We start from the raw sequence: 18,328 nt of genomic DNA on the forward strand, positions 1-18,328 counted from the left end.
TCACCAATGGCTTCATGAAGTTTAGTGAAAAACCAATGCCATGATGCCTCCGTCTCCAAATCCCCGATCCCAAAAGCAAGAGGATATATATTTCGATTACCATCGAATGCATTTGCTACAAACATAACACCCTTGTACTTGGATTTTAAATGAGTGGCATCCACGGCTATAACTGGGCGCATGGAAGAACGGAACCCTCTAATACATGCGCCAACCGCCATAAATAAATACAAAAAGTGATTGTTCTCATCAGTTCGGATGTCTGTTTTTGTGCCGGGATTCATACGCTCCAATTCATAGCAATAAGCTGGAAGGATATAATATGCCTCCTCCGCTGATCCTCTAATGGACAATAGAGCTAACTCCCTTGCTTTCCAAGCTTTCGAATAATGGATGGTGCAACCAAAGTTGTGTTTCACATCTCTCATAATGTCACTTGGTGTGTATATTGTCCGACAATCCTTCAACTTCCTTTTGAGTGAACTGGCTACAAGTGCTGCGGTTGCTTGACGATGCTTGTCACTTACAAACCTCAAATCACATTCATGGACAGTTGTACACCTCACAATCATGAAGCTGTATTCTCCAATTCTCGATGCTCGGACCTGCCATGGGCATGGACGTTGACAACAAACCACAAGCAACCTCTTAGTGCAAGAGAATTGCACCTTAAATTCAAAGTGGCCTCTTAATGCCGTCAACCGTAACTCCGTCAACAATGCTTTCTTACTAGAGAAAATTTGCCCAACTGTAATTTTCGGTTTCCAATCGCTTCGTGAAAACCCGCTGTCCAAATATGCTTCTTCATCTTTTACACCGACTGCATTATACCGATTTTTTTTCACCCATTTGACTCCAATAATGTTGACGAGTGGGTTCAGATTCTCCTCCTAAACGCATTTTTGGCAACTGGGCAGCTGTGTTCAAGCACCCCAAATTAGGGGGGGCAGAGTACACTGACACTTCATTTCTTTCAGTACCATTATCACCACCATGCATCTCCTCCACCTCGCTAAAATCAATCATATCCATAAAATCTGTCCCTACTTCACCTCCCACATCAGTGACATTTGTATTATTCCAAGTTACTTCATTGCTTTCAACAATGGCAAATGAAGAATGACCCATCCGACTACTATATGCATACTATGAACTACATCATTTGTCAGTCATTTATCTTCTATACTCACGAGTAAGGGAGCTAGTTTTGAAGGTGTTACCTCGGAATTGTACTTCATAAAAAAATTGACATCATCATCGCCCTCAATCTTTATGTGCTTCCACTCATTCGAGGCCACCAAAACTGAGAATTTTAAGCAAATCTTGTCTTCCCTGATGTTTGTATTACCAATCTGATGCACACGGTCCAACAGTTCGGCAAATTTGATGGTCCGTGGAACTATTAAGCCTTTTGAGTCACCCCCTTCGTATTTGCACATCTTCTTCGAGGTGACCCATTTTCCATTGTAGCACACGAGAATAACAATTGTCTCCATTTCTGACCATGACAAAACAACATTTCATTAACACAATAATATAACCACAATAACCATGCACTACAATAGCAATATAACCACAATATAATAGCAATATAGACGCAATATAGAGGCACTATAATAGCAATATAACAGCAATACGACTGTAAAATAAGAGGAACACAACCACAGTACACTAGTAACACATCAGAATCACACTATACAGATCTACTACATCAAATGGAAAATCCCAAGTTTCAAGATTCACATATCCAGACCAATCTAAATGGAATTGGTACAAACCCAGATGAATGAGCATGAATATTCAACAAAACCTAACCCAAAGACATTAAAGCCAAAACGAATTTAACACAAACCCAAACAATCAAACTATAACTCATTTCACATAATCCCACTGATATTAAGAAAATAACCATCAACACTACCTTTTCGAGGTCGGCAATCCACTAGAGCTTCAAGGTTGCAAGCAGCTATTCAAAAGACATAGCTAAAGGGAAGGGTTCGCGATTCCAAACAGAGAGCAAGAGATCGAATAGGGGAGAAAGAGACATAACGAAGCTAGAGAGAGANAGAGAGAGAGAGAGAGAGAGCCAAGATAGAGAGAGCCAAGAGAGACCCAGAGAGCTGTGATAGACAGATACCAAAGAGAAAGAGAGTTGTGCCAGAGAGAGAGAGCTGTGTGAGCTAAGAGAACAAATTTCTGAACTTGTGAAAAATCAGCAATAAGTGTACAATAATTTTATATTTATAGGTTATAGTTGTACAAAAATTGGGAAGGGGTGGTATTTTTAGTTAAAATTATGAAATGGGTGTCATTTTAAGCTATTTCCCTTTTTTATTATTGCTTTCTTAAGTACTCATTTGAACAGTTTGAATAAGAGGTAAAAATGAAGGAGGACTAGAGCTTATGGGGTGATTCTATCTTAAAACAAAAGTGTGAATAATGCTGTTTGTTTCACAAATACTAATGACCTTGTTGACTATCTCACGGTCTCACCTATATTATTGAGGTTCCCAGCAAGGTGTCCGGTAAAGGCTGTCCAGATAGCGAGGCCCTATTGAATTTAATTTTGATTATTAAATTACTTTGATACCCTATTGAATGTTTTGGGGTTTTTTATGAGGTTTTGGGATTGGGCTTGTTTTAAGAAATCGATGGCAGTTTTGTAATTTATAAGAAGCTAAAAGTCTATTTGTTATATATAGGATTTCCTTATTGGGCATATAGTAGTGAATCTCCCTAAAAAAATTCTTCTTTTAAAAGTGGCATCAATTTGTATCCATAAGTGCCGCGCCAATAAAGAGCGGTTAACTCGAAAGCAGAAAAGAAACCATAACGAGAATCCTGTGATATCCCTACATTCCATATATCAAAACTTGACTCTATAAGAAACAGAGAAAGGTAAGATTAGGAACTAATTGTTGAAAACATGCTGGTTGCGTACCCAGGAAATTAATATCATTAACCAGAGAGAGAATAAACGCTAGGAAGGTCTTTTTCCATTTTGACGTAGCTGAAGAAGTATTTGTGAATAATCTTCAATCTATTAAATTCAGATGACAGGCCCATTACAGACCAAATTTAAGAGCAATTGCTTCAACCTCTGAAAGAGTAAAAACCAATTGGCGTCGATCCTGAAACACGAACATGACCAAACAAATTTCTAAACCCGCACTAGCTTTCCAGCAGTTAAAAACTGAGCTGTGAAAATTAAGTTTCCAAAAAGGAGGATCAGGGATTTTTCATTTAATGTTATACAAGGTGGTGGGATGGTTCCTTTTTTTTCCTTAGATTTTAAGGTAAAGGAGTTATGATGATTCCAAGAGTCCAGTAAAAATTGTTTTGTATGGAGAAGACAATTTGACATCATGTAATATGGAGGAAAAAAATATACCGGTTTCGTTGAACCCAAATTTGCCAGCAAACAGAGTTTTTTTTCACAATCAGGTGAGGTAGACTCTTAATAAACAATATTAATGCCTACAAGAATATTTAGCTTAAGAAAGGGTGAAAGTTAGAGAACAGATTTGTTGGGCAAAATGTCACTCCAAACAGAGATGATTAAAAAGTTCATCACTTTGATTACAGATGGGGGACATCTGATGTCCATGAAATTGGCTAACTTTTTCTGTAGTATTTAGCCAATTCTGTAGAAACGGCCAGGCAAAGATCTTAACTTCGGGAGGTACAGCCAATTTTCAAATAGAAAAGGAAAAACAATGAAAGAGAAAAGAGACTGCTACAAAATCTTCCCATAATGTATAGTGACACATGTACATTTCATTGCCATCATGTTCAAAGTAACATTTTAGATTCAAGGAAATCATGCCAGTCTGGTGCTCAACCAAATGCTGCAATGAGGAAACCCTTATAAATGCTCATGAACTTGGCCACGAACGCTGAAAAATAAAATAAAAATCGCCGGTGAGAAACACCATTTGAGATCCATGACCACTTCTTATAATGCATCATTTATGAGCACAGGCCAAAGAGGAAGCTGTAATTCCATAAACTAAATAAAATATGATGACCAGAAAAATAACTTCACACAAACTATTATAGATTCATGTGAAGAAAAAAGCGAAAAGACATGATAAGTGTGAGGAAGAAAGGAGAAAGAAAAAGAAAAATGCAAAAAATGATCATGTCGTATCCCAGTATCCATCGCGTTCAGTCCATATCAAAAAGTCGAAGTAGCCAAAAGTCAAGAAATAATAATACTCCATTGGTGGACATCTTTGCAACAGCTTGAGGGGAGTGTTGGCTGGGACCTATTTTGAGCACATGTTTTACTTTATGATTGTGTTTTATTAGCCTATATTAGAATTTGACTTCCAGGTGTATTTTTGTCTTAGTTGTGTAAACATATCAAATGTACGGCGAGCATTTACAGGATTGATAAGTGAGGATATGAAGACTCCAGCTTCAAGATGAAATGAGACTGCCAAGTTGGGAGCACACAGCATCATCATGGAAAGTAGTAGTACAAAACAACACTAGAGACGCATCCTCATCATTATTTCACCCAACATCTAGAAACATAAAAGTACCTTCAAGGTGAAATATAGCTTTCTGCCCAAGACGCATCCTATGTTCCTGCAAAATAGTGAAATGAAACTCCAAAGTAAAAATATTTACAGTAATCAAATACTGACTTTAATAAACTATTTCTAAGCTGAGCCACAAGCTTATATTCCGTCTGACAACAAAACCTGCTAGTCTGCTACTCATAATGCGTTCATCACATTAACAAGATAAAGGTGATGAAATTTGTCTACTGCCAGATTTCTGATGCGACTCAGTAACCTTATAGTCGCTTTATCCAAATTGCTCAATTGTGCTTCTGTTTATCAAAAGTAAAGTACGGGAACACCAACAGGAAGTGAAGAATCATCCTTGGTCTTTTATCTTTTCTTTTCCATTTTTCTAGGAGAAGGATCAATATTACCCCAACACGACATAGCTCCCAGTACCCTACATTGCATCAGAGATTGATGACCAGATTACTTCCACCAACTCTACTGCCCTATAATATAATTAACAACAAATAGCTGTTATCTGCCTTTTTTTCATCATCTACTAGTATATATAAATCAGTAGGACATGGGGGATATTTTCAAGATGAAGGAAAATGACTATTAGGGCATTGTGAATCGAAATCAATGACTTGCTCACTTTGATTCACTTGTAGCCGGGTCAGTATGATATGTATATGGGCACCAATTGTACAGCATAAGAGATTGCAAGTTCACAAGGGTTATCGATGCTTAGAGACATAAAGCATGATCAAAACCACATTGTGGAAAAGAACTACTGTCAGAATCAAGACTTTTGACCTAGACTTGATTATATACTTACATAATATGCATTTTCGTCCAAAATACCTACATAATATGCAGCCCAATGGCAGACCTCGTGCTTCAACTCTGCATCCAACTTCTTCAATAACTCATAAAGAAGCCTCTGAGAAAAAGCAATTAGAAGCTTCAAATCAATTGGGAAAAGAATCATACAAACTAATAGAGGGAAAGATCTATACCTTCAACACAATATCTGCAAGAATACATTTAAGAAGTAGCTCATACAACTTAAAGAAAATAGGTGTGGCAAAAAAATTGTAAAAAACAACAAAGGGAAAGAAATCTCTACCTTCAAGATGATCTCTGGAGGAATACAATTAAGAAGTAGCTCATACAACTTTTGCCGCACCTGATAAAGCCTGAAGCAAATAGAACAATCTCTCATAAGATAGTTTTAAGAAATACTAGAAGATTAAAAATGAGAGGTCAGGAATCATCTGTCCTATTTCTATAATCGTGAATATAGTTAGGAAAATAAAAGGAAAAGAATTCAGACTTTAGACATCACTAATTTTATGCAACAAAATAACAATACGGAATGTGTGAAATCCTTTCACGTAACATAATTGCATTATGGTCAACAAGGGACTGCTGGTCACTATTTTCATGCAATTAATTCAATCATAAGTTACAAAAGGTGACGCTTCGATAAGAGAACAGTATGATCCTGCAAATACATATTCTATTTTATGCTACATGGCACCCATGCATGCTGCCTTGAATTTCACAAGGCTTGGCCATCTTTTTGCTTCTAAGATATTCCTTTTTTTACCTCCCACTTTCATGCTTTCTAGATATACAACAGTTTCACATTTGTAGATGAAAGACTGACCAAATCAGGACATCATAGGAGGTTAGACATCAAGTGATGGCAGAATGAGTACGTCTCACAAGATTAATCCAACAAGCATATATACAGAAGTTATGTCAAATTTGGCTACGTTGCAATATTTTACTTCACCGCCAGAAAGAGAAGCCATAACTGTCTACTTAGTCTGCTTGAAGATGAGACATTGAGACTGACAAAGATCTAATGGCAGATTAACATTCAATAACACGTTGAAAAGAAGAGAAAGGGTGAGGATGGATAATACATACATCAAGATACCACAAAGTCAAGGCATGTGGCAAAGTAATTATGTTACAGATAACTGAGAAGTATAAGCATATTCCACTCCAGGTGGTACAGAAAGATGGACAAAAAGAAAGTTTAATGGCAAAACATAGTCTCCGGATGGACAAGAAACTCATCATCATAATTATACCAAAAGGATTAGCCCTAATTCTTTGGTGAAGACACCCAAAAAAGAAGCTAATTTTACTACTTTTTCTACACTATATCCACTTCCTCCATCCTACCATCAAAACCTATTAGTCTTTTTTCAGAAAAATAATCCACATAAGATCCAATATCACAGACCGTCAAAGAGTAAATGCTTTTTTGCTGCCCCATATCAAAGTAATGACAGAAAACCCACATCACTCGAAGCACATTCAAAACCAAGCCCAATTTTGCGTTGTGAAGTGGATATGTACTACCAGGTTACAAAGAGATCAATAAATAGCTTCTCAATCTATCAAATTGGTTGAAGACACCACAAAAGAAACAGAAAAGCAAATACAAGAAACAAGCAACAAACATCACTAGACCACAGCTAGCCAATCCAGCATAAAGAAGAAAAAGAAATCTCTCAAAAGTCAAAAGTAACCGATGCCCATAAAGATAGCCAGACTTTGACTCTATCCCAAGGTGATGACCCAAAGAAATATCTCTTTTAAAGACATAGCTACTACCCTACCCAACATTAGAAGATAGACCTGAAATAAGAATACCAATCAACCTGATTAAAAGGTAAATCTCCTACCCCTAGAAAGGCACCCTTATATTCTACCATGTTATAACCATTAGATGGGTTTTTTCTTTTTTCCTCTTTTAACACCTTGTAGGGGGTTCAAATGTGTAACATAAATCTGTGGAATTCCCCATTTATCTTTTTGTAATTTATTGAGTTGGATTTGATCATTAACTACAAAACGACAATTTCGAACCAACTACGACAAAAATATTGCAATAAACGCCAATATTGTAAAGTGCAGAAAAACCAAACCTTTTTGGGCTCTGCTCCTTCATTACATCAGATGCAATTTCAGAAACATACTCCTCCCAATCCATTGGGGGTATTGCCTGGTTACTTGTAAAGGGATACCTACAACCACATTAATAAGTACACAGAAAGACTATAGATATCAGGAATGTGCAAAGTCTACATGGTGCACAGAAGAAAAAGAACGAAAAGAACTGCTTGGTGCAGCTGATGATCAATAAGAAGAACTATGGAACTTAACTGTTGAACACGGCAAGTTTCTAATGACAATATAGCTCTCCTTAAGCACCTATTTGATTTTTCAGCTATACGAGCAGCAAATCCAGAAGGAAGCTGCAGCCCTTCTTTCTTTCCAATGAACTCCAATACTTTCATAATCTGGCACCCGAAAAAATGAATTCATTTAAAGAGGAACGAATTAACAGTGGAAGTCAACATACTTGACAATCTTTTATCTAACACAAGCAATTATACAAGTTGGAAGACAGAAAATTCAACCTGTTCTTCTGTTGGGGCATTTATTCGCACATTAAGACACCGAGACCGGATTGCTTCAGTAACCTTTGAAGAGCTGTTAGAGCATAGTATTAGCCTGCAATAGGCACTATATTTCTCCATAGTTCTTCGAAGAGAATGTTGCGCTTCTCTTGAAAGTTTGTCAACTTCATTCAACACTAAGACTGATATTGCAAACAGGACATAGTATCAGTATACACTCTTAAACATTTAGACACCCAAATACTTTTTCATCTAACTGCAATTTTTACTTTCCATTTTATTTAATTCTTGGTGCAAGCTGGGGAGGAAAAGGAAGAATACAATGCCAGTTTCACAGTACTGTGAAAATGATGAGAAACCACATAAATAACCATAATATAAACAAGGAATTCATTCAACTAAGAGATAAATTTAACCAAATAAAAAGAATATGACCTGCATACATTGAAGAATATGTACAAAAGGAAATACTAATAAACGATCAGCAAGTAAACTTATTTAAAACTACCTTTATATCCTTTTTTCCCTTTTGTGTCAATGGGTCTATTTTTAGCCATTTCTTTAATTATCTCTTGAACAATATATCTGTCCTGAAACCCTGCATCACTGGGGTTCAGTTCAATATGGTTGGTGCTCGATAATGTAGTCAGCTCTATATCAATGGTTCTACTTCCAGCCTGAAAATAAACCAGAGAAGCATTTTAGTTAAAATGCAATACAAAATTAAAGGAGCATGAAAAGATAAATAAATTCACCTAATACATTATACTCAGCTAAGGGGGGGTGTTAGCCATTCATCAAGGAAGACATCTGATGCAGACATCATTAGTTAGTTTCCTGATTTATTAGTTTCCTAGATTCTCTAGTTTTCCAGATTTCACTAGGATTTTAGTTTCCAGATTTTTAGTAGGATTTGATTTAAGTTTCCTAGTTTATTTGAATTAGTTCCTTGGTGGATTAGGATTTCTGTTTTAGTAAGGGATTTTTATCCTATTGTCTCTAGGTTTTAGTTTGCTATATATACCCCCGATGTAGTTCTTTAAAATGGAGTTGTTGAGATATAAAGAAAAGCTTATTTTCCAGAGATTGGAGACTACTTGGTGTGAAGCCAAACCCCTGGAGTGATTCCAGACCTATCCCTTTTGTTCTATTTTCTGTTTTCCTTGTTTTCGCTTCCGCTAAACTACCTAAATACTCAATTCACCCATATCCTACATCAACATCTTAATCATTTCCAAAAGCTGCAATTATGTGGATGAAAACAAAGTTCAAAGATTATTATCAAGAGAAAAAACCCGAGACGATTTTTCTTTTGGAAATAAAAATGTAGGTACAAAACTCTGTTCTTTTTGGGAAAGCTAACAAGAAGTAATAATAATAAGCAACACATGTTTTCCGAAATGAACAGAAAGTGAAATCTAAGTAGAATATTCAAATTACATTCAAGTATGTAATGATTTGTCAACGTAATGCTTTAGCATGCTCAATGAATTTGCTAAAGTCTAAAGACGACCAGTAATTATCCAATAAAATATAAATCAACGTAGCTTCACCTAAATATTAATGAAAAATAACAATATTTCCTACAGAAGCAGCATGAATGATCAATCACATGAATTAAAAAGAGGGTGAAGCTTACATCAACTTTCCATGCCCTGTTTTCCACCTTCACCTGCCAACCACAAGAATTTCTCAAAATCCATAATCCGTCACAAAAGAAGCTTTTGTTCTCTTCAGACATGTTCTCAGTAGCCATACAAAGGGTAAGGGCCAAAATACGCATAAATTGATAATTATTACTGGGCTGGGAGAAATTTAAAACAATAAAGAGTGTGAGTTAAAAAGGCAGGGACCTTATCGGCGCTGGGTCCGAAAATCTGACGAAGAAGGGCGATGATTAGGGTTTTCTTGCCGGAACCAGAAGGGCCGTAAAAGAGCAAATGGGGGCAGTCCTGCTCTGAGACCTGTTTGAGATCAAGATGTCAAAAATTTAATTATAAATAAAAACAAGAATTTGGGAAATGAAACAAGTAGAGATGAGAGGATGAGGGTCTGGGTTCTACAAGTTTCTTGAGGTTTTGTGCGATATCTTGGTGGACCATTGCCTGGTCTAGGGTTTTGGGTCTGTACTTGTCCACCCACAGCATCTTCTTCAATCTTCAATCTTCACTTCTGAGACTACTGCCTTCACTCTTCAGTCTTCACTGAGAGAACGAAAGGGCAAAAGTGGCGGGAACTCGCAGTCTGCTGCTGACCAAAGTTACGGAGTGGTGCGGACTTGTTTCATCAATTATTAACCGTTGGTGTAACGGCTGCGTTTTAATTCCTATTATTTATTTGATTAAAAAGTTAAAATTGAAAAACTTATCAAAAAAAGGGTGATTTTATCTGAACCCCATAATTTGATCTTTTCACCTCATACTAATTTTAAACATGAATAACATATTTTACCCTTATGTGTAACTATTGTTAAGGACAAAAACATTTATAAAAAAAAATTAAATTTGCTCACTACACCCCACATACTTCCCTAGAACCATAGTTAGACTTTTTTCTCAAACCATCATGTTCCTACAACCCTAATAGGGTTTATACGCTTATATTGGTGAAAACATACCTAATATGAAAGGTGAGACAAAATTTAGGGAGACTTCAAATACGGTATGAGTTTATTTTTTGGTGTTTTTCAAGTTTAGGGTTGCATGGTGGTCGTTGGTTACATGCAGCACACAAGTACTAAACATGATAGGAAAATTCGGTGGCATGCCACTGAAACATTGAACCTATTTTGATTGTGTTTAACCGGCCATTAACTTAAGAAGCGGTGGAGGTCCATCGTAACTTGGAAAGGGGTTCGGTATTGTATGACCGAATTTTACCTATTATTCAATGATGATGAACCGAAATATATTTATTTTTTCAATAATTTATTGTCGACCACAAATTTAATGCAATCTATTTTGACCTTACAATTGAAGGAACAAAAACAAGGTGATGCCGCTACTACTGAAGACAACAATGTTGGAACATAATGTGTAATGGATTATAGTGATTAATTCACAACTTGCGAGGTAATTTTTTTGAGTATTTTTTTTTTTTTTGAAATCATTTTTAGTATCATTAACATGGCCTTAATGTTTCAAATTTTAACTTCAAGTAACATACGTTTAATGTCTAGATATTTAAATGTGGACGTGCATTAATTAGATGGGCTCGTATAGGGATGGCATAAATCTGGATGGCATAAATCTCCGATTTCAGGGCAAAATAGGGATCGGGTGCAGGTATCCTCAAAGTTTAAAAATCCTCGTTAGGTATAGGTAGGGGATGATATTGATATCCTCGTCTCTGAACTTGGCCTGATAATTATGTGTTATTTTTAAATTGATAAATATATAATAGAATACCCTTAAAATATTTAAGTGGTGAAGGCAAGAGGTTTCAAACCCCCAACTACACCTTTAAAACTCACAACCTTAACACCAGGGCATTGGCACTCCTTGTTTTTCTTTTTCTTTTTTGCTTTGCCCCTTGCTTCTTTATTTCCCTTCTGCCCAGCGGCAGATCCAGGAATTTTTCAACGGAGGTGCAATATTTAAAAGCTAAGACCTCAAAACCCCAAAAAAAAAAAAAAAAAAAAAAAAAAACATCCTTATAATTTAAACAATACTAATATTATTCATAATTAATTAAAATAATAACATTACAATTAACCTACCATCTGAACTGTGTTGCATAAATAAATTATTATAATGGTGAAAGGTACAGTACAGAGGCCAAGAATCAGGTGAACAGCGACGGCGATACGTTTCTTTTCTCCTTTTTAGTTACAAATTACAATGACAACAATATATCTATTTTTCTTTATCAATATGAGCAAAACTAAAGGAGATCGAATCGAACTTAGGAGTTTGGATACGTAATTGCTTTAATTCAATTGAGTTACAAGGGTCTTGATAGGGGATAATAATAAGATCCTACCCTAAATACTCTTATTTTCTCTCTTGTGGAATAGATATTTTATGCAATATATGTGATTGCTATTTTGGGGAAGTCACTATGATTGTGACATTTACAATAATTCTACACTGTTTGTGGCTGGCTGTGTCCTACAATTCTGTTTGCAGCACTCTCCCACCATCCATAATTCTGCCTGCTCCAATCGCACCAACATCAGACCTGCCATTCTTTTGTATCCCTCAGCTGAGCACAGAGTCTTTACATATAAATTATGATTATTATAAATTGTAATTAATGAATTTACCAACCTAACCAAATTCCAGGAATAATAACCTTTCTACCAATAGTCTTTACATGAGCACAGTCCTTGTCTAAAATGGTGAAACCGATTGCAATCTCTGATAACAATTTCCCGATCAAACTCCTTGGAAATCATCTTCATAGCATCATGACAATCACGACATATCCTCAGGTTTTTAACAATTCGAATTGGGCTGCCTGGACTTGTCTTCAAAAAGTAGAAGGCAAGTGCTAGTTTCTCACTATGAAAGGACAAAGCCAACTCCTTTCCTTCCTCATCCAGCTCAAGCAATACCTCACTTGTATTTCCAACAAAACCTCTCAGCTTCAACCTCTTCATGATCTCATCAAGCATCATATATATTTCTCGACTTTCTGGATGAGAATCATCGCCCACAGAAAACTCATGAAGAACACCTCCTACCTCAACCAAGCTACAACCAGGTGCTGTGATGGGCATTTCGTCGAACAGGTGCTGTGCATCTCGTTTCTGAAGCAGAGGTGCAATTCCAGCTCTTGTAATGGACTTCTCTGGCGACTGGAGGTGCAGGTGCACCTCCTTGCGCCTGCACAGGTCCGCCACTGCTTCTGCCTCTTTGGCTCCTGGGGAAACCTTTCTAGTTTTATTTTTATTTTTAATAATTATCATAATGGAAGGTGTCAATTAGTCATTTCAATTGGTATAATGTTCTTTCAATTTAAGAGACCTATATTGTGCTTCCATATTTTCCCAATTTCATTATCAAAATGCAATGCGATGAGAAAACTTTCCTTTTCTTTTCCTTCATTATTATTCCACTGCTGGTGGTATAATGTGTTTTTCTTGTTTGAATAACTTCCTCGAATTTGGAAACTGTAATGACCATGACCATGACTTCGGCCACGTCCATATTTGCTTGCATTTGATTAAGGTGATAATGAATGCATATTCTCATTTGCATTCGCTTTAGGTAATAGTTTTTAGCCCAAGATATTCAATTTTCAACCCTCCATAAAGATGACAACAAAGGAAAATCAATGCTTCTACGTGATCCTGCATGGATGCTTGATTTCCTTGCTTGATGGTAATTCCCATGTTATTCACATGCAGATGAATTTCCTCATTGAGAACCCACGTTAGATAGTTCATGCTAGAAATATCTAGTGCAGTAAAATCAATCTGAGCAAGATTTGACATTGTTGTATATCTATAAAGATAGAAATAAAGAATTAATAAAAATAACAGTATGCATCAATAATATAAATGTTAAGGATAATAATTTTATGTCACTAGAACTTCTGGTTCTAAGATTATTTTGATTTTAAAGTTTAGGTATAAATGATTAGGATGTGAACTTCAGGTTTCCACTCAATGCAAAACAAAATTCATTTCTTGTAAAAGTATTCATGATATTACAATTATCATTTTAGTTTAAAACTTCGGGTTCCAAGGATATTGATCTATGAACTTCGAGTTCATATATGATAAAAATTCATCCTCGTCATATCAATATTGTAAGTTTATAGATTTAAAAAAGTTTATATATAAAGTTTGGCCGTTTACTATGTATATATATTTAAAAACAATTAAGTATGTTATATATAAGATAAATACCCTACACAAATGTTAGATATAAAAATGGATAATATAGAAGATTCATGCTTTGACATAGCTTCCGCCTGTATCAATTAACATGTGTATAGTTATATCTAAATGAAACTTGGTTAATAAAAATGGCACTCATATTAACGATTGAACTAGTAAATATAATTAAAAAAATGGAATATAAATTTAGAGGGAAGAAAATTATACCAAGCTCAAACCAAGATCCTCACTACAAGAGAAAAATCCTTCGACGACGTCTGATATGCATCATGGAAGGCATTTAATGACGCGGACAAGACATCGTAACAGACGTTGTCTAAAAGGGGGGTCATGGAAACTTTTTTAAAAACATGGCATCTGTTGCGAGTCATAGAATGATGTTTCAACGACGCGGTTTGTGTGTCGTCCTATACTTTCCATAACGCGTGCACAATGTCGCGGATGATGTTTTAATGACATTAATTAGACGTCATTAAGAATATGACATTCCTTTTAATGCCGTCTATTAGCACTTTATATGACGCAGCATGCACGTCATTGAATTTGACGACGTTCCTGAGACGTCATTGAAATATTTTTCATGACACAGTGTTAGACGTCGTTGAACTTAAAAAAAAAATTAAAATAAAATAAAATCCTGATATATATCCCATCATTTTTAATTCTTATATATATATATACAGTCCCGATCTCTTGGACCATAAGAGTCCAAGAGATTGTGGTCACCCCTGTAGTCCAAGAAATCAGGACTCTATATATATATATATCATATATATCCCATCATTTTTAATTCTACAAAAAGAAATTAATATATAGAAGCAAAACCAAAGACATAAAGGCTAATATACTTTAAATTAATATTACTCAATATGATTCTAGTACATTATGGCAAGTTTACAAATTGTCTTTAACTAATCCCACAAAGTCAATCCTATGAAGTATGAGAAGATTTGATACTTGCACTGTCTAAAACAAAAGAGACCAAAAAGATGAGCTCCATGATAGTTTGAGAGAGGATGTGATGCTTCATGTCCAAAAGAAGGTGCAAATGGTACTAAAAATAATTACAACCACTATTACCTGCATTAAAACAACATATCAGAAAATGAAAATGAAGGTCTAGAAATTACAAGCACGCATGAATGAAAATGATCTAGGTCTGTAAATTCTTGGTCCAAATGGGAAATTTCATTACATAGAAATGTCTTGCCAAATAAAACAAGAGAATAAGAGAATCCATTTAAAAGACCAAAAATCCATGAATGAAGTTAACTGACCAAGAATGCAGGGAGAAAAAAAAAAAAAAAAAAAAAAAAAAAAAAAAAAAAAAAAAAAAAAAAAAAGGATAAGAAAAAGGTTTAAGCACAAGGGGGGACGACACAAGAGACCAAAACAGTGAGTTCACAAAGAATATATCTAACTTGCCCCTTCTTCACAATTCTCTGTTTGTTTTTGTTGTAACCTTTTTCTCACGTGTCAAAGACAGACTTCCAAAGCTCAGCATATAACAATATATAAAAAACTATATAGATTCTTAATTACCCCTCAAGTGTCCATGTAGAACATATGTATACAACTCTATATGTACAAGGTTCTTTTCTTTTGCAAACAGAGATTTGACATTTGTTCTAAGTATACAACTCTAAGATAATGCAGTTAATAAGATTTCAATGGCATGTGCAAGTTTAAGATTTGAATACCAAATTATTTAGTTCATGTAGAAGCGAATTAATGCCAATATTTCATAAACAAATTACAAATTGACAATCAGAAGTGTGGTAGAAAGACCTTCATATATTATAGATTTTTGAATCTGAATTTACCTCAAACTTCTTTAGTCAAAGCTGATATACTTATGTGGCCAAGAAACTGTGCTTCCAATTGCATCATCAAGAAAGAAATGCTCACCTGAACTCCTAAACAATGGTACTTCAGGGACTAAAATTTCTTTGATCCAAACTTTATAACAATCAGGCCCAAGTACAATATGATGTACTTTTGAAGTAGGATCAGTAGATGCAATTTCTGCCCTTGCAACTACTTCCCCTATTGCAGTGCAATTTAGTAGATTGCACTTTGCAATGGTAAGGTTCAGATTAGAAGGCACTTGAGTATTGCCTTGTCAGGACTGATAATAAATCAAAAAACTGAAGTTACTATAATTTCTAAAATCTGAAGTGGAATTTTCAATAATTGACTACTTATATTTACCTGTGATGGTCCAACAGGACATTGTGCAACTCCATCAGCATTGCTAGTCTTTTTCTAAACAGAGATTTGCATATTTAAAATATGAGAATGCACCATTGAGATAAAACTACTAGAACTACAAGAATTAGAGCAACTTACAATTTTTTGCCTAAACTCCATGATAAAATCCTCTAGAAATTTTTGGCGTTCTGTCAATGCTGCCACTTGAGTAATCATGGACTGCTTCCAAGAATTGTTTTGAATTTGAGCATCTACCTACGAAGGTGTAACCCCAAATCCAAGGCCTCTAACACGACCAGGGTGCTCCTTACCAAGAACTTGAGTCAATGCATCCTCTTTAATAGAAATTGGATTCTCAGAAGCTGGAGCTTCTACCATTTTTTCCTTGATATTTTCCTACACGAATAAATCAAAGACATGAAATTATATTATATTTCACAGAATTAAGAAATCAATTAAATTTCAAATTCATCTATATTACATACAATTGCAGCAGCTACAACATCATTCATTTTTGCTTTCTTTGGCTCATGTCTGATAATCTATAATTCAGGCCTTGTTAAAGTTTTACCTGGATTATTAGTTTTCTGCATAGAAAAGAATTAGTAATAAATGAAAAATATCTAATAAATAAGATTCCATAAAGGAGAATATAAGTCCTACTCACATAATCATGTTCCAATCGTGCATAGCCTTTTCGGCTAAGTGTGTGTGGCATAGTTTGTCTTGCCTATACTACTCTCATTTTATCACTTTTTTCCTGCAAAGGATCATATATATCTCTTCATATTCATATGTTACCTTAATCTTACAGCAATTTTTTTTTTTTCCCCTTACAAAGCATGATACATTTTTTGTCGTACTTTCCACTTATCTGACATGCGTTCTGCCACAAATGCATCCCATTCTTCCTGTGTTGCATCACTAGGCTTGAGTAGAACCATATGACGTGCTACATCTGACCTACTTTCTAAAATTCTTCTTATTTGCACTGATAGTTTAGATTTCCAGTTTCTCCAAAGCTTATCCATCACGCGTAAGATAAATTTCTTGTGCCAATCTTCCACTATGAATTTTTGCTGCAGTCAAATCAAGAACTATAAGAACATATATTCAAATCCCTCATAATGTAAATGCACATTAAGAAATACTTATATTACCATCAAGAGAGTCCAAGCTCGATTTTTGATAGAGGGTGTCACTTGGTCCCATGACTCTATGTTTATTGGCACACACTCCCTTACTATAACTCCAAGGGTTGTACTAAACCTCACTGAGACTTCACCAACAGGTTGGCCAGATTCATTCCACTCAATTTTCTTGCGAAATTTTTTTCCCATTGGAATAACTTACAATGTTGTTTTACCTCTTTTCTTCTTCTTTTCCTTGTTCATAGAATGGGGAATAGTTTCTTCTCGTGGTGTAGATTCAGAGCACTCATCAGCTATTCTGGAAGAACTAGCTCCTTCTCTCTGGCCACATCTAGGTCTTTCCTTCCCTCCAACAGAATCTGCCATCTCAAGTGTAAATCTGCCATTTAAACCCAAAAAAAAAAAAAAAAAAGTACCATGACATGTCCAGTTTTCTAATTAGTCATAGGATGTTAAGAGAAAACTAACACAATCAAAACAGGAAAGAGCATGTCAGCACAATAAGTTCATTATAAAATAGTATTAGCACATTGTAACCAAAGAAACCGATTGTAATTGCAGTTAATAGAATTACAACTTAAAAGCAAAAAAAATGCAAAGGTCTTACTTTGATAAACAAATAAAATATATAACCCATAGTAATATGAACAAAAACAAAATTTGTTTACCAATAGGAAAAGAAACTAATTTCATATATGGAATACAATCAATTAATTATCAGCATTGTCCCTATCATCAATGTCAAGTGAAGATGCATCTTGTGGAGCATATGATTTATAAACACTCTCATCAAATTCCTCCAGGTCATGAAAGCCTCTTGGTGGTGCCTTTAGTATTGTATACAAATGTGAGGTTTCACTTTCTCTAAACTAGAACACTTGGTTTGCTGAGATGCTAAAATGAATGGATCTCTTTCGAATTTACTTAAACCATCACGAATGTTAAATAATGTGAAGCCATCTCTTTTTTGACACCACTAACAATGTTGGCCCAGTCACATTGAAATATAGGTAACAGAAATTTGAAAAAGTCCAACAACATAATGTCCATTATGACCCCATAATAATCAACATTTGCAACAACTTGTGATGTATCCTTGGCACTAGATCTGCATAGAGTCTCAACTTCAAGATAAACACCATAGTCTTGTGTAGAGTTATC

At 35.3% G+C, this 18,328-nt stretch overlaps 1 protein-coding gene across 9 annotated transcripts in view; it reads right to left on the bottom strand.

Moving 5' to 3' along the window:
* Positions 1 to 10,242, bottom strand: part of LOC117636097 (replication factor C subunit 3) — an 11,266-nt gene extending 1,024 nt beyond the window's left edge. For 3 of the 9 annotated variants that reach the window (XR_004586990.1, XR_004586989.1, XM_034370549.1), the window contains exons 1-11: positions 10,024 to 10,242; positions 9,814 to 9,924; positions 9,600 to 9,632; positions 8,469 to 8,637; positions 7,961 to 8,142; positions 7,704 to 7,840; positions 7,466 to 7,564; positions 5,647 to 5,737; positions 5,356 to 5,460; positions 4,548 to 4,593; positions 3,843 to 3,896 (exon numbers count right to left, since the gene is read on the bottom strand). Coding sequence is in view for 6 of the 9 variants with exons in the window: in XM_034370549.1 (XP_034226440.1) it covers positions 3,843 to 3,896; positions 4,548 to 4,593; positions 5,356 to 5,460; positions 5,647 to 5,737; positions 7,466 to 7,564; positions 7,704 to 7,840; positions 7,961 to 8,142; positions 8,469 to 8,637; positions 9,600 to 9,632; positions 9,814 to 9,924; positions 10,024 to 10,107 (1,111 nt within the window). In the remaining 3 variants the exon portion in view is untranslated. Of the gene's footprint in view, positions 1 to 3,539; positions 3,897 to 4,547; positions 4,594 to 4,803; positions 5,024 to 5,355; positions 5,461 to 5,646; positions 5,738 to 7,465; positions 7,565 to 7,703; positions 7,841 to 7,960; positions 8,143 to 8,468; positions 8,638 to 9,599; positions 9,633 to 9,813; positions 9,925 to 10,023 lie in introns of those variants that run through there. The other 6 variants (XR_004586991.1, XM_034370554.1, XM_034370551.1 and 3 more) reach the window with 6 other exon arrangements.
* Positions 10,243 to 18,328: the final 8,086 nt, after the last annotated feature.

This window comes from Prunus dulcis, chromosome 7, assembly GCF_902201215.1.
Source record: "Prunus dulcis chromosome 7, ALMONDv2, whole genome shotgun sequence".
Classification (NCBI taxonomy): domain Eukaryota; kingdom Viridiplantae; phylum Streptophyta; class Magnoliopsida; order Rosales; family Rosaceae; genus Prunus; species Prunus dulcis.